General features: G+C 34.8%; 1 protein-coding gene and 1 pseudogene across 1 annotated transcript; both read right to left on the bottom strand.

Annotated features, from left to right (window-relative positions):
• Positions 1-10,785: 10,785 nt before the first annotated feature.
• LOC132490435 (POU domain, class 5, transcription factor 1-like) lies at positions 10,786-14,149 on the bottom strand (annotated as a pseudogene).
• A 1,803-nt stretch (positions 14,150-15,952) lies between these two features.
• On the bottom strand, positions 15,953-21,341 carry LOC132490434 (olfactory receptor 5AC1-like). Its single transcript, XM_060098798.1, has 3 exons — positions 21,318-21,341; positions 20,489-20,552; positions 15,953-16,881 (listed from the first exon to the last, which is right to left on the bottom strand). Exons 1-3 carry the CDS (start codon positions 21,339-21,341, stop codon positions 15,953-15,955), a joined length of 1,017 nt encoding a protein of 338 aa, XP_059954781.1.
• Positions 21,342-23,546: the final 2,205 nt, after the last annotated feature.

Genomic DNA, 23,546 nt, shown 5'->3' with positions numbered 1-23,546 from the left:
ACCAAAACTCACTGTATGTTTAGTGAACATCTTGTTTTATCTTGCAAAGTGAGGGAAATATCATGATGTAACTGTTAGCTATTGCTCTAAATAAGTCTCACTATGAAGGTACCTTTTCAGAAGAGGTAAACATCACGTACTACAGCATAAGGAATATTGTGTATATGAAGTTGTACTTGAAAGTGGTGACCTAAATGCTGATCTGGCTTGGCTTTTTATGCAAAGTTTATTTTCCTCTAGAATTTGTGTATGAAAAAGAGACTTCTATTTTAAATTGTATCTTACAAATTGTGTGTTGTTAATAAATATATTGGCACTGACAGAAAGTTCTTTCCATATTTAAAATTACTTTCTCTCTGTTATTAGAGTAATTAGAATTCGCCTTATCTAGAAATCCTGCTCATTTAACTTGAGAGCACTTTACTCTCCACCAATTGTGGGCTTTTTAGTTTTGGGGGGAGAATCAAAAACTGATCCCAAACTGGATCTTGAATATAGGTGATATAAATAATGAACATCAAGAATTTCAGTTGTTAAGTAGATATTTATATGAAATTTCCTTCCTTCTCTTCAATCCCAATCACTAAGTAATTGAAAGTTCTCAAATTTTTTGTGTGTGTGGGTACTTATTAATTCATAAATGCTGGAAAACATAGTGGAGAAACATTGTCTATATATTTCCTAACATATATATATATATATATGATTTATATACTTTTTTCATTTATATTCTAATACATGTATATATTTCTATGCTATATATACAAAATATTCAATAAAATTTTTCTCATAAGTATGTGAAGGAATAGAGGAATTAATATTTAAGTGATTTACCTTAAAAGTTTTAATCAGTTAACTAATCAGAGTGGGTCTTTTTGTCAGAAAGCTCTAAATGATTTCTTATATAAGAATCATATGACCTGAAACATTAAACCCAATTTTAAATTATTTAACTTTCTGGTTCACCATAATTTACCTTATAAGTCTTTGTAGTTAGGTTAACAAAATAATAAAACATCATTAAATTAAAGGGAACAATTCTGTCTTACAGCTATTTTACATGTCTAAATTTTAAACACAAAAATAAAGTACAAAATTAATTCACTTTTTTCATTTCTACGTGGCTATTTTGACATCTTATAAACCCAATCTAAAATTATTATAAATTAAACAGTATTTTAATTTTTATATAAAGAATAGTGAATATTATACAAATCATTTCTCTCTTACCCATATCTTATGAGAAATTGTGGATATCCTGTCAATACATTAGGCTTTCTCTACAACAGCACGGAAATGACAATAACATAGGTAGCAGTTCTTTGCACACTGATTCATTTTGGAGACTTCCCAAACTCAGGAAATTATAGTTTATATTAATTTGCTTTGAACAGAAGGGTCAACCAATTATACAACTGTGTACTTTTGCCAGAAGAAGGAGGACTGAAGAACTAAAATTCCCTTGATACCCCCTGCAAGGATTCCCTTTAGGGCAAAGCTAAGCATTTACTGGGCACTGTAGACTTGGACATGTATGAGAAAGGCAGGTTGTCCCATGGGGCATCATAGGCTCTGAAATTATAAACATCAATCATTGTAGATAGTTCCAGTTTTAACAGTAGAGACCACACTTTATGCCATTACTTTTCACCACAGATGACACATCTGATATGTTTATGAAAACTTCAATTTATCTATAAATTTTGATGCTCTGCTTAGTATGCTATTGCTGAGCTAATCATACATGATTTTAATGAGGTAAAATTCTAGACTCCCTTCAGGAGTGAACCCCAAGTAAAGTTGTCCTCCTCGTGCAAACTGTAGCTCACACCCCAGACTCACACCTAACTCCCAACTTTAAGCTGAAATCTGATGAGAAATCTTACTAAGCAAAGATCTGGGGAGGAGCAAAGGAAAAACAAAAGATCACAGTGAGAAGTGATCCAGATCAGTGCTCCTCAAACTTTATTGCCTGTGAATCTCCTGGAAATCTTGTTAAAATGCAGATTTTGTTTCAGTAGGTCTGTGTGGGGCCCAGGGGTCTTCAACTCTAACAAAGTGATTGTTGCCTGTGGACAGGTCCCATCCACAAGGCCTTCATCATTGGAGGGACTGTCAGATTATCAGAGAACCTAGGTAACTGGAGAAGCACAGCATGGTAAATGTGGCTTGCAAAAAAGAGAAGCAGGGAGGAGCCCGATGGGGTCGGAGAGGCCAGCATATTTAGATAACACAGGGCTTTGGAGGCCAGGTCAGGGACTTTGTTCTTTACCCCAGCTTAAAGAAAAATTATTAACATGATTTTGAACATGGTGGTAATGTGTTCAGATTTGCTTTTTGTGCATTAACAGAGAAAATTATCCATGAACATTCATAAAATAAACCTTAATTTACTTACTTGTGACATTTTGATTTTATATCTAAAATGTTTTTAAAAAATAACTTCCAGTTGAAATGTGTCTGGCAACATACCAGGGAAAAAGGGCATATTGTTTGATAGATGCATAAATACTTTTCCTGCTTCCTTAGAATTTTGCTAATGAAAGGCAAAAAAGTGGAGAAAAAATAACATAGATTAAAGAGGATTCACTGCAAAAACTCTGCAGAAGGGCTGAGTAAGCAGTAGGATGTGCAGAGATAACTAGAATGTGCCGAGGGAACTTTTAACATAACGAAAATTTGACGTAAATTTACTGCCCCCTTCAATTTTGTGTAATTATCTTCTAATTTATTGTGTTGCCTATCTATGATACAAAGGTCTGTATTGCTGCTTCTGGAATGAATTGTCCTTTCAATTTCATTTATTTTAATAGGTGGGTTGTGGTATCTCATTGAGGTTTTAATTTGCATTTCCCTGATGGCTAATGATGATTAAGTATTTTTCTGCCCTTATTTGAAATCTGTAGGCCATCTTTAGTGAAGTGTCTCTTCAAATTTTTTTGCCCATTTTTAACTCTTTCAGTAGTTAAAATTTGTTTTCTAATTTTTGAGCTTTGAGAGTTCTTCACATATCCTACCTATGAGTGTTTTATCAGATATATGACTTAAACATGTTTCCTGAAATTCTATGGTTTGTCATTTCATTTTAGCAATTTTTAACAGCAATATATTTAATTTAATTCTTTATTTAATGAAGTTAATTTATCAATATTTTTTCTTTTATAGGTTGTGCTTTTGATGTCATATTTCTTGGTTGTTCATTTAGGTTTATGATCCATCTTGAGTTAATTTTTGTATATGATTTGGATTATAGTTCATTTTTCTTCATATAGGTATCCAGATGTTCCAGCATCATTTGTTGAAAAGACTGTCCTTTCTCCGCTGAATTACCTTCTCAGCTTTGTTCAAAATCAGCTATCCATATATTTATGAGTTTATTTCTGGAATGTATTCTAGTCTACTCATCTGCTTGTCTATCTTTACAACAATTCCACACTATCTTGATAATAAAGTTCTATGTTAAATCTTAGAATCAGATAGTGTTAGATCTCTAACTTTGCTCCTTTTTCAAAGTTGTCTTGGCTATTCTATATTCTTTGCATTCCCATGTGAGTATTAGAATCAGCTTGTCAATATCTACAAGAAATCCTGCTGGTATTTTTATTGGAATTTTATTAAATGTATAAATGCATTTGGGGAGAATTGACATTTTTTCAATATTGAATCCTCTAACCCATCTTTCCATTTATTTAGGTATTCTTTAATTTCCCTCAGAAAAGCTTTTGCTCTTTTTCCATCTATAGGTCTTGCACATTATTTGCCAGATTTAAAACTAAGTTTTCATATGCTTATTATAATTATACACAGTATTTTAAACTTCAATTTCTGAATGTTTATTGCCACTATACAGAAGTGCAGTTGATTTTTGAATATTGATCTTGTATTCTGGAAAATTGCTAAACTCATCTATTAGTTGTAGTAGCTTTTTGTGGATTCCATTTGATTTTTCTGCATAGATTATTATATTATCTGTTTAAAATACATTTATTTCTTTTCATCCAATCTGGATGCTATTAAGGAAAAAATCATTCAGTGACACTTGTTGAAGATGGTAAGGAAGACTTTATTCAAGCGTAGGCTATTTTACTAGGTTTAGGGACCACTTCAGTTGGGGAGAGATGTTGAGCTCAACTCTGAATATAACATAAGCAAGTGGGTATTTATAGCCAAGGAACAGGGAGTGGGGCAGTGGATGGAAAATTACCAAGAAGAAACAACAGAAGTAAGGGGATTCTGGCTAAACCCACCTCATAGTATTGCTGAAGGCAGGCTAGGGTGATCAGACATCACCTGGGGTATGGTGGAGGATAAGGGACCTAATTATGTATCAAGGATGATCAGATATCAAGGGTAGGGGTACTGGTCAGACTTAGCAGGAGTTTTGCTAAAACTGGACAATTCAGGGACGAATACGGAAGTCCAAAAATCAAGCCTGGTTGAAAAAGAGTTCAAAGGAACCTGAGTAGAGTTTGATCAATGACAGAATCTTTGTCAATATCTTCCATTCACTCTAAAATTATTTTATTTCACAAATAAAACTGTCCATTACAGAAATATTTGAAAATACTGATAAGTAATAAAAATATTTTATAATCATCTAGAAATATATACTACTAATATTTTAGTATGAATCTTTAAAATTTTTCTATCATATATTATACAAACATGCATGTTTTCAGATAAAGAAATTATGCAAATACATACAGTTTTGCAACCTGCTATTCCTGATTACTATATTTGGAGTGATAAGAGTGAGAAAGGAGTTCAAGTTCCTACTCTGATCCCTTTTGCACTTCCCTTTTTCCTTCTCCCAAAGTAAGGAGATATTAATGTGTTGTGTGAAGTAACAAGATTCTGGTGGGACCACATGGGTGGGCTTAAGGGGCATCCAAAAGTCAGACTGTGGCTTTGATTTACTATAGCTTGTCTCTTCTTTTAACAGAATGCTAAATAGTCCCCAGGCATGCTCCCTTGAAACAGGCCAGTCACCTCTTCTTTTTTTTTTTTATTTCACTCTTCTTTTTCTTCCAGTTTTATTGAGATATAATTGACATAGAGCACTGTATAAGTTTAAGGTGTACAGCATAACGATTTGACTTAATACATCATGAAATGATTACTACAATAAGTTTAGTGAACATCCCATCATCTCATATAGATAAAAGTTAAATAGAAAAAAAATTTTCCTTATGATTGGAACTCTTAGATTTACTCTCTTAACAACTTTCATATATAACATATAACAGTGTTCATTATATTTATCATGTTGTACATTACATCCCTAATAACATCTCACTTTATTTTTGTAATTTTTATTTTATATTGGAGCATAGTTGATTAACAATGTTGTGTTAGTTTCAGGTATACAGCAAAGTGATTCCATTATGTATGTACAAAAAATAGTTATGTACATGTACATGTGTCTCTTCTTTTTCAAATTCTTTTCCCATTTAGATTATTACAGAATATTGAGCAGAGTTCCCTGTACTATATGGTAGGTCCTTGTTGGTTATCTATTTTAAAAATAGTAGTGTGTACATGTCAATCTCAAACTCCCAATCTATCCCTCCTCCAACCCTTCCCCACCATAACCATAAGTTCGCTCTCTTAAGTCTGCAAGTCTGTATCTGTTTTGTAAATAAGTTCATTTGTATCATATTTTTTTAAGATTCCACATATAAACGATATTGTATGATATTTGTCTTTCTCAGTCTGACTTACTTCACTTAGTATGATAATCTCCAGGTCCATCCATGTTGCTGCAAATGGCAGAATTTCATTCTTTTTCATGGCAGAGTAAAATTCCATTGTATATATGTACCACATCTTCTTTATCCACTCCTCTGTCGATGGACATTTTGGCCGCTTCCATGTCTTGGCTATTGTAAACAGTGCTACAATGAACATTGGGTTGCATGTATCTTTTTGAATTATGGTTTTCTCCATATATATGCCCAGGAGCAGGATTGCTGGGTCGTATGGTAGCTCTATTTTTAGTTTTTTAAGGAACCTCCACACTGTTCTCCATAGTGGCTGTACCAATTTACATTCCCACCAACACTGTAGGAGGGTTCCCTTTTCTCCATTATCTCTTCTTCCTGACTGGAGAAATAAGCTCACCCTGGACTTTTCCTTCCAAACACGGCCAACTCCACTTCACTCTTTCTTTTCCAAACTGGCCACCAGACTTTGGTCTGCCCAGTGCAGGCCAGATTTGTGCACCAATGCTTAACTTGTACACCTTTGGCTCCATCTCTTCCAGAGCTAGAAATCAAGATTCAGATTAGGCTTAACAGTGAAAAATTCCTTGGACCTCTAGTCTAGGCCACAATATTCTGTCTTATTTTGACCAAGGCTCAGGTAGCAATACATTTTACTTTGCTTTCTTTTCCTTGCACTTATATCTTTCTCTAGAACGTCAAAAAGAGTGTTTAGGTACTTTTCCCCAAAACTCCTAGAAGATAATTTAGCTATTTCTGCTTATCTATTTTATATAAAATATATGGACTTGGACTTTTTTTGGTTTGAAAACTTTTAACTAAAAATCCAAATTTTTAAAAAGCGTATGAGTATTCAGATTACCTAGTTATTCTTAAATAAGCTTTGATATTTTATATTTTTTCTAGGGAATTTGCTCACTTCATCTAGATTGACAAATTTTCAGACATAAAACTGTTCAAGATATTTCTTTGCTGTCCTTTAAACATTATAGCCTCTGTAATAATGTTCCTCTTTCTCTTCTGATGTTTGCATTTTCTGTCATTTAGTAATTTATGTTTTTTCTCTGTTATTTTCTTTGCCAGTTTGGCTAGAAGCTTATCAATTTTATTGATCTTTTCAAATAACCAGCTTTTCATTTTATTGATTTTCTCTATTACTTTTGTTTCAATTTAATTGATTTCTGCTCTTATATTTATTATTTATTTCTGCTTGCTTTGGGTTTAATTTGCTCTTCTTTTATAGTATGTTAATGTGGAAGCTTAAAACATTGATTCAGTCCTTCTTTTCTAATGTACGTATTTAATGCTATAGATTTCTCTTTAAACATTCTCTTAGCTATACTCCACATATTTAAATATTTGTATTTTCATTATCATTGAATTAAAAATATATTCTTATTTTCCTTGTGACTATTTCTTTGATCCATGGATATTTAGAAAGATCATTTTTAATTGCCAAATACATGGAGATTTTAGAGATATCTTTCTCTTATTGATATCTAATTTAATTATGTTATGGGTTTATAGTTTGTATTAATTCAATTATTTCATTCTAATTTTTTAATCTTTAAAATTTTATTTAAAGCCCGTTATTGAAGTTTAAATGGAAAAATTATCAAAGTATGTTTTGCTATTATATTCAAAGACTTAGTATCTATACAAAATACCTTAAATTTTTTTTTGTTTTCTTTTTTTTTTCCTTTTTTAAAAATTGAGGTATAGTTGATATACAGTATTATGTTTCAGGTGTATAACCTGTGATTCACAATTTTTAAAGCTTATACTCCACTTATAGTTACTAAAAAATATTGGCTAATATTCCCTTTGCTGTCCAATATATCATTGTATTTTATTTATTTTATTCATAGTAGTTTGTACGTCTTAATCCTCTACCCCTATATCGTCCCTCTCCCCTTCCCTCTCCCCATCAGTAACCACCAGTTTGTTCTCTATATCTGGGAACCTGTTTCTGTTTTGTTAAATTCACTAGTTTGTTTAATTTTTTTAGAATCCAAATGAAAGTGGTATCATACAGTATTGTCTTTCTCTGCCTGACTTATTTCACTTAGCATAATGCCTTCCAAGTCCATGCATGTTTGTACAAATGGCAAAGTTTTATTCTTTCTTATGGCTGAGTAGTATTCCATTGTATATATAAACCGTATCTTCTTTGTTGATGAAAATTTGGGTTGCTTCCATATCTTGGCAATTGTAAATAATGTTGCTATAAACCTTGGGGTGCCTACACCTTTTCAAATTAATGTTTTCACTTTCTTCAGATATATACCCAGAAGTGAAATTCCTGGATTCCACGGTAGTTCTATTTTAAGGTTTTTGAGGAACCTCCATACTGTGTTCTACAGTGGTTGCACCAATTTACATTCCCACCAACAGTGTATGAGGGTTCTCTTTTTCTCAACATCCTTGCCAACATTTGTTATATGTGTTCTTTTTGATGACAGCCATACTGGCAAGTATGAGGTGATATTTTATTGTGGTTTTGATTTGCACTTCTCTGATGATTAATGATGTTGAACATCTTTTCATGTGCCTGTTAGCCATCTGTATGTCTTCTTTGGAAAACTGTCTATTCAGGCTGTGGGCTCAGAGGGTCTTAACTCAGCCTGTCTGCTAATGGGTGGGGCTGTGTCCCTGCCCATTTAATTGCTTGGCCTGAGATGTCCCAGTACTAGTGCCTAAGGGCTGGTGGGCATGGGTGGGGCTGGGTCCTGAGACTCATAAGCTAGAAGGAGGATTCCAAGATGGTGAATGACAGCACCAGTGTCCACATGGTAGAACAAGCTCTCTAAAGTAGCTTCTGCCAGTGTCTATGTCCCCAAGGTGAGCTGAAGTTGCCTTCTGCCTCTCCAGGAGATTCTCCAGATCAGTAGGTGGGTCTGACCCAGACTCCTTTCAAATTACTGCTTCTGCCCTGGGTCCCAGTGCATGTGAGATTTTGTGGTGTCCTTTAAAAGTTGAGTCTCTATTTCCCACAGCCCTCTGGAACTCCTAAAATAAACCCCACTGACCTTCAAAGCCAAACTTTCTGGGGTCTCATCTTTCTAGGATGAACCCCTGGTCTAGGGAGCCCGATGTACGGCTCAGACCCCTTACTCCTTTGGGAAAACCTCTTCAATTGTAATTATTCTCCCATTTGTGGGTCCAAGGGTATGAGAATTGACTACATCATGACTCCTACCCATCTTGTTGTCATTCCTTCTTTATATTTTTAGTTGTAGAAGATCTTTCAGGTAAGTTCCAGTCTTTTTTGTTGATGGTTGTTCTGTAAATAGTTGTAAATTTGGTGTGCCCGTAAGAAGAGGTAAGCTCAGGGTCTTTCTACTCCATGATCTTGGCCCTCCCCTAATTCAATTATTTTAAATATTACAAAGAATAGAGTTTATTTTGGTGAATGTTCAGTGCACACATAAAAAAATAATGTGTATTCTACTGTTGTTTGACATAGTATTCTATAACTATCAAGTTGGTTGATAATGTTCTTTAGGTCTTCTCTACTTTCACTGATTTTCTCTCCACTTGTTCTATCAATTATTGAAAGAGGAGTATTGAAGTCTTAATCTGTAATTGTCTCTTTCTTCTTTGTCTCTTTCTCCTTCCTGTTCTATCGGTTTTTGCTTCAAGTATTTTAAAGCTCCATTGTTCAGTGCTTACAGACTTAGTATTATTTTGTCTTTTTGATCAATTGAATCCTTTATCATTTTGCAGTGTCCCTCTTTATCTCTGGTAATATTCCTATTTTGTTTGCTAGCCACTCCAGCTTTCTTCTGATTAGTGTTGGCATAGTATGCCTGTTTTTCATACTTTTATTTGTAATTTATCTGTGTCTTTGATGTGTGTTTCTTCTCAACAGTATATAGTTATAGTATATGGTTAGATCTTGCTTTTGAATCCAATCTGACAATCTGTCTTTTATTTGGTATATGATACCATTTATATTCAATGAATTATTGTTGTGATTGGATTAAAATCTATCATTTTGCTGGATATTTTTCTATCCATTCCATTGTTCTTTGTTCTTCTTTCCTCTTTTCCTGCCTGCTTTTGGAGTATAGAAACTTTTTTATGATTCCATTTTATATCTACATTTGGCTTATTATTTATATATTGTCTATCTTTTGGTGATTCTCTTAGGGTTTGCAATATATTATTTTAATTAATTACATCTACCTTCAAATAATATCATACCACTACATTTATAGGGCAATAATCTAACAAATTGTAATTTCTCCCTCTAATCTTTTCTGCTATATTATCATATATTTTACTTTTATCTGTAAAGGTACGATATATTACTACTCTTTTGGCATTCAGTTACCTCTTAGATTAATTCATAAGAAGAAAGAAAGATCCTTTTTATATGAACCTTAATTTTTAACTATTTTCAGAGATGTTTGTTTGTGTAGCACCAAGTTTCTCTTTGATATCATATTCCTTCTTCCTGAAGAACTTCCTTTCATAATTTTTTTTTCTCTAGCACTTTGGGTAATGATTTTTTTTTTTTTTTTGGTTCTTGTCTTTTTTTTTTTTTTTTTGCGGTATGCGGGCCTCTCACTGTTGTGGCCTCTCCCGTTGCGGAGCACAGGTTCTGGATGCGCAGGCTCAGCGGCCATGGCTCACGGGCCCAGCTGCTCCGCGGCATATGGGATCCTCCCGGACCGGGGCACGAACCCGTATCCCCTGCATCAGCAGGCCGACTCTCAACCACTGCACCACCAGGGAGGCCCTGGTTCTTGTCTTAAAAGTTTTTATTTTACACTTTTTTTCCCACTGTGTCCCAGGCTTCTTTATTTAAAAACAAAGTGATGACTGACATTGTGTTTAAAATCAAGAACATCAATGAATTTTACCTTCCTTCCGACTATTTCCCTCAAAACTCCCTGCCCCCATTCTTCATCTTCCCAAGTAATTGAATGTTTCCTATTTATTGAATGAAAAACATAACTCCAAAAGCCCTGGCACAAATCCCAGGGTCCTGTTTCCCCAGTTTCTCCTGCTTTCCTCATCCCCCACTCCTGCCCCCACCCCTCAGAGAAAAGCAGACACCTCAGTTTGAATGCATGAGAAAGCCCAGAGTGGTGAGCTGGACAAAAGGGAACACTTCACCTTCAAAGGTCAAAGGGACCAAGGAGTACAGAATAGTGAAGTGAGAGCCCCCATAGTCTAGGATACTGAAATGGGCCCTGGTGCCAGAGAAAAGCACACTGTTGACCCCATGAAAGGAGACTCAGCAGCCTCAAAATACTCTCATTGGGAATAGCTCCTGCTTGATTGACTGCCCTTCTGGTACCAGGTACAGAGCCACACTCAGACTATGTGCTTGTTGATGCCAAGCTACTTAGTTCTCAATGCTTATCTGCTCTCCCTTTCGAGCCTGCTGCAGGAGGGACTCCTCTTTGCCTTTCCCCTGAAGATTCTCTTTGTTGTCAGCTTCCTCCACCTATTTCTGCAGCAGGGGACACAGCTTACACACATTACTGACACTGAGCTGCAGAGTCTCAAAACAGCAGTTGCTCCTTTGGCTAAATACCTTCCCACAGGGTGATCCTCTTCTGCTTTGGAGCTCCTGTAAAGTTCTGATGTCCTGAGACCCTTCCAGGTTTTGCTGCAGCTTCACCTTGTCCTGCTTCATGCCACCAGGAAGACAGCCCAAGGCTTGGGGGAGGCCCCTTCAGAGTTGCTCTCAATCCTGGCCCCAGACTAGACTTCAGGCTGAGAAGTTTCCAGCAGCCTTGAGGATCCAGCCCCATTCCAACCTAAAGGACCCATTATGCCATCCCTCTGCAGAACTCACATAGCACTGAGTACCCCAAAAACTTCAGCTACTCTCCAACCCCTGCCCATTTCCTCGACCATATTGGAGGAGGCACAGAAGAGGGGTGTTGGAAGCCCAGCCAGGTGAGAAGGTCAACCCAGCCCAGCTCCAACCCTCCTGACCCATCACCTACACCTACCCCTACATCTGTGGAAGTAAAAAGGCAAAACTCAAAAGCAAGTAGGTATCCTGCAGTGGGGAAGAAAGTCCCCCATGCTGGGGACCTGGACCACATTAATTTTTGGAAGTTATTTTTTGTTAGGTAAAATTCTGAGTTGGCAGGTCTCTTTCCCTCACAGTTTGAAATATGTCACTCAATTACTCAGTTATCTTCTGGCTGTGTACTTTTCCCTCCCCTCTCACTACCTTCAAACTTTTCTCTATCTTTGGTTTTTAGCCACTTCAATATAATGTGTCCAGGTGTTTTTGTGTTTTTATTTTCTTATGATTTGGTTTCTGTTTGTTTTGTTTATTCTGCCTCAGGTTCTGTGTTTCTTGATTCTTTGGTTTGATGACTTTCATTATCTTTGAAAAATTCTTGACCATTATGTTTTCCAAATATTCCTTCTGCCCAACTCTCATTCTTTTCCTCTGTTTCCAGTTACACATAAGTTAGATAACTTGATAGTCCTTCACAGTACTTGAATATTCTGGGTTTTTTTTTTACTCTTTTCTTTCTTTGTGTTTAATTTTGATATCTATTGACCTATATTCAACATCACTGTTGTTTCCTCTACTGTGTCTAATTTACTGATGAGCTCACCAAAGGCATCCTTTATGTTTGTTCTCATGTTTTTAAAAAATTATTTCTACCATTTTCACTTGACTTTTAAAAAATACTTTCTATCCATCTAGCTCTAAAATCTCTCTAACTCTGATCATGCATGGAAACTTTAACATATTAATCATGATCATTTTAAATTTCCTGACTGATAATCCCAACTTCTGAGTCATATCTGACACTAGTTCTTTTGATTGTTTTGCCTTTTGACATTGGGTTGTTTCTTTCTTGTTTTTTTTTTGTTGTTGTTGTTTGTTTGTCTCACAAGTTTTATCTGAAGTCTGGTCTTCATGTGTAGGACAATAAAAATGGAAGTAAATCGTACTTAAAGGACAAATGAAATATCCGGAATTATAAAAACTTAAAATTCTTTTTATTAGCTGAAGTGTATATTTCAGATACCAAGTTAAAATGGACATTGACTGTAAACTTTGGTAGAGTGTATTGTATATGTATGTGGTGGGGGTCAGACTCTTAAAGGTATGAGGTAAAAGGAAGAACCACTTTAAGATTCTGCTTAGATCTGAATAACATCTGGATAGATGGGGCATATCCAAAGTAGTGAGAGGACCCCCAACCACTGAGATTTCTGTAAAGTAATAATCGCTTCATATGAAATAGTATAGTACATGTATGCCTGGTTTCTATATAAAACATTAAATTCTACCTTAGGGGAAAAGGGGTAGGTATCTTAGTTTGTGTTCTGCCACAGACTGAGACATTGAGTGCAGTAATTTATTTGTGAATAGTTGATGAGTGAGAAAGTGATGAAGTGAGACGGGAAAGGGAATGCAGCCGATAAAGGGTAATTTGCCAAACAAGTTACAGCTGTGGGCAATCAAGCTTAATCATTTTTGGAAACACCATGAGCCAGTATAGAGCATGAACGTCAAATTTATATCAGCCAAAGGGCAAAGGATCTGGGGTATTTATTCACCAACTCCTGCCAATCCTTGGTTGATAAATGGTCTGGGGGAGAGTCTAAGAACAGTAGTCATTTCCGAGTTCCTCCAATCTGCCTTAAATGCCTCTGGCCATCAGAGAAAGCCCTCAGATTATAGTTAGAAAAGACATGGGCAGGCACCAACAGTATCTGTGACAAGGAATATATCGGAATCAATGGACAGTGTGATCTGTGACTCACATTGAATGAGTCATTCAACACTAGCTATTATAGTGAGTCAGACTATCTCTCAAGCAACCCATTCTCAAAAACCTTAAATTTAGGTTTGTCCACATATAACAAAAGAAATGATGAAAATTGCTCTTACAGTATTAGAAGAGTGGAAAACAGTGTTTCACAGTGAGTCATGGCATACAATTTATACTATGTAACACTTAACATTAGGGCCTTTTAATTGGAATAAAGTTTCCTCTGATAGTTGCCAAAATTCCCCTAAAATAGTGATGGAATGTTATTTAATTTGTTTTGTAGTCTTTAAAAATCTAAGCAAATACTCTTCCCAGTCACATCATCATCATCCATTGGGTCATTGCTTATGGTGTCTAATACACAGGGCAGCCAGCAATACAATATTGTGTGGTGAATAGTGCCCCTGAGTTAAGCAGTGCACACAGTTTGCATGGCCATTCAAAATTCTTCTGTACACACTTTGTTATAACACTATTCATGGAACCCATTTTTCTCTCAGTAGTTTATAAATGTTGTTCCATTGTCTCTGTACTTTCAGTGCAACAAATGGGAAGTCAAATATTACTGTACTTACCTTTACTTTTTAGTAACCCAGTCTCTCTATCTAGAAGTTTATAGATCTTCTCTTTACCCTGAAATCTGGGACTGTTTGCCAGGAGCATAGTCCTCTTGTGGTTGTTATAGTATCAGTGCTATCCATTGCAGATTATTTACCTTAGGAATCCAAGATTTCCTTTGTTTCTAGGAAATGGCTTGATGAGCTATATTTTAGAATGAGTGATCCTAACTTGCCAATTCTAGAATCACCAGTTTAGAGGGTGTAAATACACAATAGACTCCCTCCAGTGGTCATTTCTCTCCAAAAATACTCTCAAAAAATAAATTCTTCTATATATGAGGTTTTTCTGATGAGTTAGAATATTATATGGCTTTACAGCACTTGTGCTTTGAAATAACAGTGTCCTTTTTCACAAATCTAAACCCTTTCTCCCTATCTGGTTGAAGAGAGGACAGGTCACCTTGCAGAAGCATGGATGGATTAGATACTTTGATCTCTATCAGTACCAAAGATGCCCCTATAAGTTCTTCCACTTATACAACGAGGACAATTTTCTCCCAGAACTGATTTGATTTGTAGAATTTTTAAATTCATTTGGCTTCAATGTGTTCATTCCTCTTGTCACTGCCTGTTTAGATGGCCGATTACATTTATATAATCATTTTAAGTTCACGTACTCTCTGTGCCCTGAAGATACTCTAAGATAGGGCAGTGGAGCTGCATTTCTGGCTTCAGTTTTCAGCCTTGCATCCTCCTACCTTGCATACCTGTTGTGTCTATACATCAGGTTTTCTGTATATGTAATTCTTCTTTTAATTCTTCCTTACTGCTCAGCAATATCAGGTCGTCACCTAAGGATTTTGCAACAGCAATAGGTAGCAATGATGACATAAATTTAAACAAATTTTACATTTTCTACCTTAGAATTCCTTTAAATTTAGGAGATGGCCAACAGAGAAAGTCACTACACGTTCCGTACAGAGCAGTCAATGAAAGAACAATAAATATTACATTGTAAGTTTTTACAATCACTTCAGAAATGAGAACCATTCCATACTGGCACTTACAGAAATTAAGAAGTGTTGCATCATGTAATTGCAGAAATAAATTATTTTTACTTAAATAGTAAACATGCAAGAGATTATAAGAAGTGTGAAAATTATGTAAATGTATGTTTCTGCCTTATTAAACATTGTAAAGATTAATACAGTAGACTGCTAATATCTGAGGAAATATATTCTGAAATCTTTTAATATCTGCAAAGTATTGAATACCACTATTATCTATAATTTTCCTGATAAAATGCACTATGTACTTGCATATATTTGAGCCATGTTCAGTAGTTCACTTTTTATTTTATCCCAGCTTCCATTATTCTCCAGTAAAATCTACCAGTCTCTTATATTCTGTGCTTTTTAAACATTTTCATTATTACAAAGAAATTTTCCTCTTTAGGAACAATCTCCTCCAAGAAGTCACTTCATCTGAGTCTCTGAACAGTTGAGAAGCAGCAAGAATTTTGATATGCAAGCTCTAGACAATTATCTTCACTCAGTCACACCAAACTCAAACAAAAAAACATGCAAATGTCTGCCACAGCAAAATTACAAACTACTATATCAATATAGAAGGAATTTACAGAGTCAAACATTGAAAATTCTAAATCCTTTGTTTTAAAAAGGATGTTCTATTTTTAATTAAAAAATCAGTTTTCTGTGGTATGAAGACCTCCTGCCATTGAAACAAATATCCATTGAAGCTGACTTTCATCAGACAGCACTCAGAAACTACCCTAGGCATGCCTTCTCTTAAAATTATAAAGCCAAGGCTAATTTGCATAACTACAGACCCCTTGTATTTTGCAAAGTTTGAAAAGAACAAGTTTGAATTTTGCCTTAAGAACTGTTTATTTTTTCATTATTCTCCTCAAGGCACCTATAACCTCTTTGTTCCTCAGACTATAAATAAAAGGATTTAGCAGAGGAATTATGATTGTATAAAATAAAGAATATAGTTTATCCTGATTTCCGGCTGGTTCAGACCCAGGATGCACATACATGAAGAAGAGAGTGACATAGAACAAGGAAACAGAGAGCAGGTGGGCACTGCACGTGTAGAAGGCTTTGCTCCTGCTCTTTTCAGACTTCATTTTCCGGATGGCAAAGAAGACATAGCAGTAAGAGATAATGATACTCATAAAAGTGAAAGACTGTATAAAGACTGAAAATGTAAAAATCAGGAGCATATTAACTCTAGGATCACTACAGTAAATCTTAAATAGTTGTAAAATTTCACAGTAGAAATAATGTATTACATTGGACTTGCAGAAAGTTAATCTAAATAACAAACCCACATGCATCAGGGGATGAAGAAACCCGATAATATAAGAGACACCTAATAATTGAGTGCAGAAGATATTGGACATCACCACTGGATAAAGCAAGGGGTTGCATATGGCCACATAGCGGTCATAGGCCATCACCACCAGCAGGAAACATTCTGTGTTTGCACTGGAAGCAAAAATATAAAATTGGGAGATGCACTCAAACAGGGATATCATATGATTCATAGATAAGAAATTCATTAGCATTTTGGGAGTCACAGAGGATGAAGAACAAGCATCTGCAAAGGCTAAACTGCCCAAAAATAAGTACATGGGTGTGTGAAGATAGGGATCCTTCCAGATGAGAAAAATCAGTCCAAGGTTGCCCACCATCGTGGTGAGATAGATCACCAAGAACAGCAGGAACAGGGGGACCTGCAGCCCTGGAAGATCTGTAAGTCCAGTGAGAACAAACTCAGTCACCAGTGTCTTGTTTGCCACCATTATATTCACTCAGTCTATCACTGCAGTAAAAGGGTAGGTGAAGAACACAGTAATGAAAGACCATGAAAATAATCACATTTTATTTGAAAAAAATACATCTTCCTTGTTTATGTATCCCCTCTAATCAGGACATTTACCTTTTATCCTTGAGTAAATATTCTTTACAAACAATAAGTATTTGGGAAACTGGTCCCATAAACTAGGGGGGAAAATATACAAATATATATACATATAGTAATGATTTCATGACTTGTATAAAAGAAGTGAGCTTATTTTGTAATTTGGAAAGATTGATTGTAATTTAATAATCATCTTCTAATATAAAAATCTTTAAAAATAGGTATAGAATCTAGCTATTTAAATATGCTAAAGAATAGTTATCAAAACTAATAGCATACATTCTAAATAATACAGCATCTCCCTTCAAATTAAGAACAGGTATAGAATATGATATGGCATGGAAGTAGGAAAGTATAATAGTAAAACAAAACAAAGACTCCAAAGCAGATTCAAGTGTATATTGGAATTTAATATATTACATGGGTGATTTTTCAATTGAGAAAAATGATGATTTATTCAATAAATAGTATGATATATTTGCCTGTCTATCAGGAAAAAAGTAAGAATGACTCCCTTTCGTATGCCTGTTTTAAAGCTGCTGCCAGATAAAGGACTTAAAAGTTAAAAAATAGCAAAACAAAAATGAACAATTAAACACTCTAAGAAAAGTCATAAAATAAATATAATTTAAATATATTACAAAATTTTTGGACTAATGTAAGAAACCCATAAATTATAAAAAAATATATAGGTATATTTAATCTATTACTTCATGAAAATTGAGTATATATGAAATCTATAATAAGGTAAAAGATTAATAAAAGTTTGGAAGAAATATGTATAATAAATTAAGATAAAATATCAGTACCTATCACATACAAAAAGTATTACAAATTGATAAGAAAAGTCAAATAATTCAATAGAAAATGCAATTGAATGGGTGAGTCACAGAAAAATATGTCAACATATATTCAAAAAATGTAGGAAAAATTGCTCTCCTTCCTCAATACTCAAGATATGCAAATAAAATAGCAGTAAGACATCACTTTTCACTCCTCAGATTAGCAAAATTTATTGCTTAATGAAATTTGGAAATGGCCACTCTCACATTTACTGGTGAGAATATAAATTAAGCTTTTTAAAAACAATTTGGCAACTGGTGGCCCAGTGGTTGAGAGTCCGCCTGCCGATGCAGCGGACGTGGGTTCGTGCCCTGGTCTGGGAAGATCCCACGTGCCGCGGAGCAGCTAGGCCCGTGAGCCATGGCCGCTGAGCCTGTGCGTCCGGAGCCTGTGCTCCGCAACGGGAGAGACCACAACAATCAGAGGCCCGCGTACCGCAAAAAAAACAAAAAAACAAAAAAACAATTTGGCAGTCTCTTAAAAATAAAATACACATACTCTTCAACCCAGCAATCCATGTCTGCAACCCATTCTATAGCAATAGCATATCATTTCATAGGAAGAAAAGTCTACTGCAGCATTGTTCATGGTGGCAAAAGACTGAAAATAATATGAAAACCAATCAGGATGAAGCAATGGTTGAACAAATGCTGGTGTAATTATATTAATCAATATTATGGCAGTCACTTCAAAATGAGTTATTGACCCACCAGTTGACTGAAGGAAAACTTCACAATTAATAAGGAAGTGAGAAGAGTAAGATACAGAGAACTATATATGAGATGATCACATTAAACAAAGTCTTAAAATTCTCGCTCTCTGTATATCTTTGAACACATGCACACATATATATTTGTATATAACCATCTGAACATAAAGACTGTGTGAATCAATAGACTCCAGGTTGTTAATATTTATGATCTTCGTGTAGGTGAGAAAATAAAGGAGAGGAGGAGAGAGATAAACATTCCCCCCAAAAAAGTGTTTGTGATTAAAACACAATATATGTTATCATCCTATTTATACAATTATAATATTAATATATGTACAAAGATAGTTTTACTGATAGTCATAAGCCTGTTAATAGTGAAGATGAGAAAAAGAGAAACAACAAAAATGTTATTATTGTATTTAGTAGGTAGCAATAAAAATTTTTATTAAAAAATAGGAATTCATTACAAGTAAAATTTTTTGTAAAAATATATCTTCAGTTTAGTAATTTTTTGGATTATGTGGATATGCTTTTGAATATTTTCATATCTGACTTCAACCATTAAGAGTGATTTCTTTCTCTCTTTTTTTTGGAATACTCAAAAGGTATTTTGTAAATGAATAAAGTTAGGTATACAAGTACAGTAAGTTTTTTGTTTGCTTTTATAACTAAGTACATTTCTTTTTGGATATATTGATAAATGTTTTATAATTTTTGTCAATTATGCAAATGAAATATTTGATGTAATCTTTTAATAATTTGAATTTCTTCTGTGACATGTAAATTTTGTCTAAAAGTAAATCGAAAAGAAGAGATCCTAAGATATTTGGAGGTGAACATAGAGATTCTTCGATTACTTAGAAGGGGAAAATCCACCTATAATTTAGTGTGTAAATTCAGCTATTTCTCAAAATAAAATGAATAACACAATTTTCTACATGCACTTTTTGTTGATTAAAATACATACAAAAATTTACATATTTTCCAAAATTGTATTAGTTTAACCTTAAAATAAGTCTTAGTTTTTATTTTCCATCTTCACTGAGATTAGAACAAGAGAAAAATTAGCTTTAAGAATATATCTTTTATTAAAAAAAATAAAATAAAAAAAAGAATATATTTTTTGAAGTATATACCTGCAAGGAAACCTGGAAACACAATACCAGTAGCAAGAAGATTGACTGATATGTCTCTGCTGAAAACTGGCCTTATGGACAGTGAGTACAGATCATTTAGTTTCCAAAGTGGACATTTTGTCCTGATTAAACCTATTTAGCTTTCTTGCCAACTCTCAACCTATAATAGATATTTCTAGATTTCATAATTAGGTCAAGAGCTATTAAGAATTTTAGATCTTTCACCCTAAGATATAGATGATAGCTAGCTAGATAGATAGATAGATAGACTGATATCCTCATCCATTTGGAATTAGTGATTTTATCTCATCCATGAATAACTTACAGAAGTTTGAACAGCACAGTTTAGTTGTCCATGCCCTGACAAGAAAATTCTCTATCAATTATGAAATAATCTCTGAAACTTTTGAGTCATTATCATTTTCCCATTTGTTTTACTCTTCTATTATTCCAAGTTTACTGTTAAAAAGAAATCTTATTATGCTTGTTTCCTTAACAGTAAAACATCTAGTATTTATGACAGGCATATGAAATTGTCCTAAAGAGAAACAGAAAATCCCATAGGATTGCCAGGATTTTTAATGCTTACCTGGATATTTCATTATCAGACAGGCAAACTGAAAAACTACAAATAATTAAAATTAGACAGATCCTGGTGTCCTCACTCAGTTTCTGTAAGTCTTGGGGAGAATGAGAAAACGGTTGTTTTCTTGAAGGAAAGATGATGATTTTTCATAGAAAGTAATGAAAAAAAATGTATATTTCCCTCTACAGTGCTCTACATTAGGGCCAGAGTAATCTTTACCAATTGCCAAACTGATTAGGCCAGCACTGTTTTCACATGTACGGCTGCATCTCTTCTTACAACCCTTAAAGGAAGAAAAGCGGAAGGTGTAGAATGAAGCAGTGTTGTGCAAAGCTTTTCCTTGAAAGCCTCAGTTGCAGGGACATCTTTATTTGTACTCTTTCAAATCTATTCATGAAAAAGTAAAAAGAATCCTGGAATTCCCTCAGTGAAATTTACCAATGAATTCCCTGTAGAATGAAGGCAAAGTCATTCTACTGGGCATTATGAACCAATCAGCAAGCAAATCACCCCAGACATACCCAAGTGTAACAATTAGAAACACACTTTGTGTCATTAGAGTTTACTGTGCAGGCAACTTGATAAACTGCCTCTGAGTAGTTTTTTTTTTTTTTTTCCTTTTTTTTTTTTGCGTTATGTGGGCCTCTCACTGTTGTGGCCTCTCCCGTTGCGGAGCACAGGCTCCGGATGCGCAGGCCCAGCGGCCATGGCTCACGGGCCCAGCCGCTCCGCGGCATATGGGATCCTCCCAGACCGGGGCACGAACCCGTATCCCCTGCATCGGCAGGCGGACTCTCAACCACTGCGCCACCAGGGAGGCCCTGAGTAGTTTTTAAGACATATTAATTTCCTCTAACCTGTCACTCTTGATGTTGCCACATTCCAATGACCTGATAATTTCTTCAAACATCTCAAAGACCCATCAACCTCAACATGTCCAAATCCAAATTTAGAGTCTTTTCAAACCTATCATTAAACATGGACCTCATCCAGCCCACCCGTTCTCAAATAATGGCATTATCACCTACCCATTTTTAAAGCAACAAACCTGAGAGTAATCTCTCAAATCCATGTCAAAATCATTATCAAATCCACAGCTTGTATCTCTTCAATGTCTGTTGAAACCATCCACTTCTCTCCAAGTTCAGGAAAACTGGATCTCCTACCTGGAATACTGACATAACCTTTTAACATTCTATGTGTATTTTCTAACATTTTATATACCATTCCCTACATTTGGGGCAACATCATTTTTATAAAAAGCCGAACTGCTGAGATCACCACTGTTCTCACACCCATGGCTACAGCTCCACCTTAACCCTTAAATAACTTCCAATGGCTCTTAGAAGAAAAATCAAAATCCTTAGCCCATATATCCCTTTCCTCATCCAAAAACATATCCAATACTCCTCTATACAAAGTTTTTGTTCAGTGTAGTTCATAGATTTTTTAGGTGAATGATTCTGACATTTCTTTGATAATAAAATCAATCTAGGAGTTGAAGTTAAAAATCACAATTTCATTTGTGACTTCTGTATGTGGTATTACTGAGAAACAAAATTCAGAGTCTATCCCTTTATTTTTCTAATCTTATCATAAGAATGAAAAGAGTTCTCCTTGAAAGGTAGCTAAATATCTCTGGATACCCATTAGATTTCTGCCTGACATGCTGCCCCTGTGATGGGAGGAATACACATTCTTTGTGAGTGAGCCTAACAGAGCTCATGAACCCAGGTAGAACTCTGAAAGGGTCAGCCATTGGCACTATGTTGTCTTCAGTAATGTAAGCAGGCCATGGAAGTTTTCAAGTCTGAAAATGACAAAGAATTATGAACTTATCCTTTTATTTGCTGGGAGTTTTTCAATTACTGATACAATCTCATTACTGGTAATTGGTCTGTTCATATTCTGTGTTTCTTCCTGCTTCAGTCTTGGGAGATTGTACCTTTCTAAGAGTTTGTCCATTTCTTCTAGGTTGTCCATTTTATTGTCATATATTTATCCATAGTAGTCTCTTATGATCCTTCATATTTCTGTGGTGTCCATTGTAACTTCTTTTTTTTTTTTAACCTTTCTCAGATTTGTAACTTCTTTTTCAAATCTGATTTTATTGATTTGCGCCCTGTCCCTTTTTTTCTTGATGAGTCTGGCTAAAGGTTTTTCAATTTTGTTTATCTTTTCAAAGAACCAGGTTTTAGTTTCATTGATCTTTTTTTATTATTTTTTTAGTCTCTATTTCTTTCATTTCTGCTCTGAACTTTATGATTTCCTTCCTTCTTTTAACTTTGGGTTTTGTTTGTTCTTCTTTCTCTAGTTCCTTTAGGTGTATGGTTATATTGTTAATTTGAGATTTTTCTTGTTTTCTGAGATAAGCTTGTATAGCTCTCAACTTCCCTCTAGAACTGCTTTTGCTGCATCCCATAGGTTTTGAATCATTATGTTTTCATTTTTGTTTGTCTCTATGTATTTTTAAATCTTCTTTGGTTTCTTCATTGATACATTGGTTGTTTAATATTATATTGTTTAGCCTCCACATGTTTCTGGTTTTTGCAGTTTTTATTCTTGCTATTGATTTCTAGTCTCACAGCATTGTGGTCTGAAAAGTGGCTTGGTCTAATTTCAATTTTCTTAAATTTACCAAGGCTTGTTTTGTGGCCTAGCATGTGATCTATCCTGGAGAATGTTCCATGTGCTCTTGAAAAGAACGTATATTCTGCTTTGGGATGGAATACTCTCTGTCTCTCTCTCTGTCTCTCTGTCTCTCTGTCTCTGTCTCTGTCTCTCTCTCTCTCCATATATATATATATATATATATATATATATATATATAAATAGCTATGCACACAAAAAAGAAAAAGGAATCCAAATGTGCTACTAAAGAGAGTCATGAAATGACAATAGAAGGGAACAAGAGAAAAAGGGGGAAAAAAGGCCTAAAAAACAAACACCCCAAAATAAGGGACAAAATGGCAATAAGAACATACATATTGATAATTACCTTAAATGTAAATGGACTAAATGCTCCAACCAAAGACACAGAGTGGCTTAATGAATATAAAAACAAGACCCATATACATGCTGCCTACAAGAGAACTCACTTCTTATCTAGAGACACACAGAGACTGAAAGTAAGAGGATAGAAAAAGGTATCGTATGCAAATGGAAATCAAAAGAAAGCCAGAGTATCAATACTTATATCAGAAAAAATAGACTTTAAAATAAAGACTGTTATAAGGACAAAGAAGGACAGTATATAATGATCAAGGGATCAATCCAA

This window comes from Mesoplodon densirostris, chromosome 5, assembly GCF_025265405.1.
Source record: "Mesoplodon densirostris isolate mMesDen1 chromosome 5, mMesDen1 primary haplotype, whole genome shotgun sequence".
NCBI classification, from domain to species: Eukaryota; Metazoa; Chordata; class Mammalia; order Artiodactyla; family Ziphiidae; genus Mesoplodon; species Mesoplodon densirostris.
Note: the sequence above shows the minus strand (reverse complement) of the source record. Positions and strands in the feature narration are given on the sequence as shown.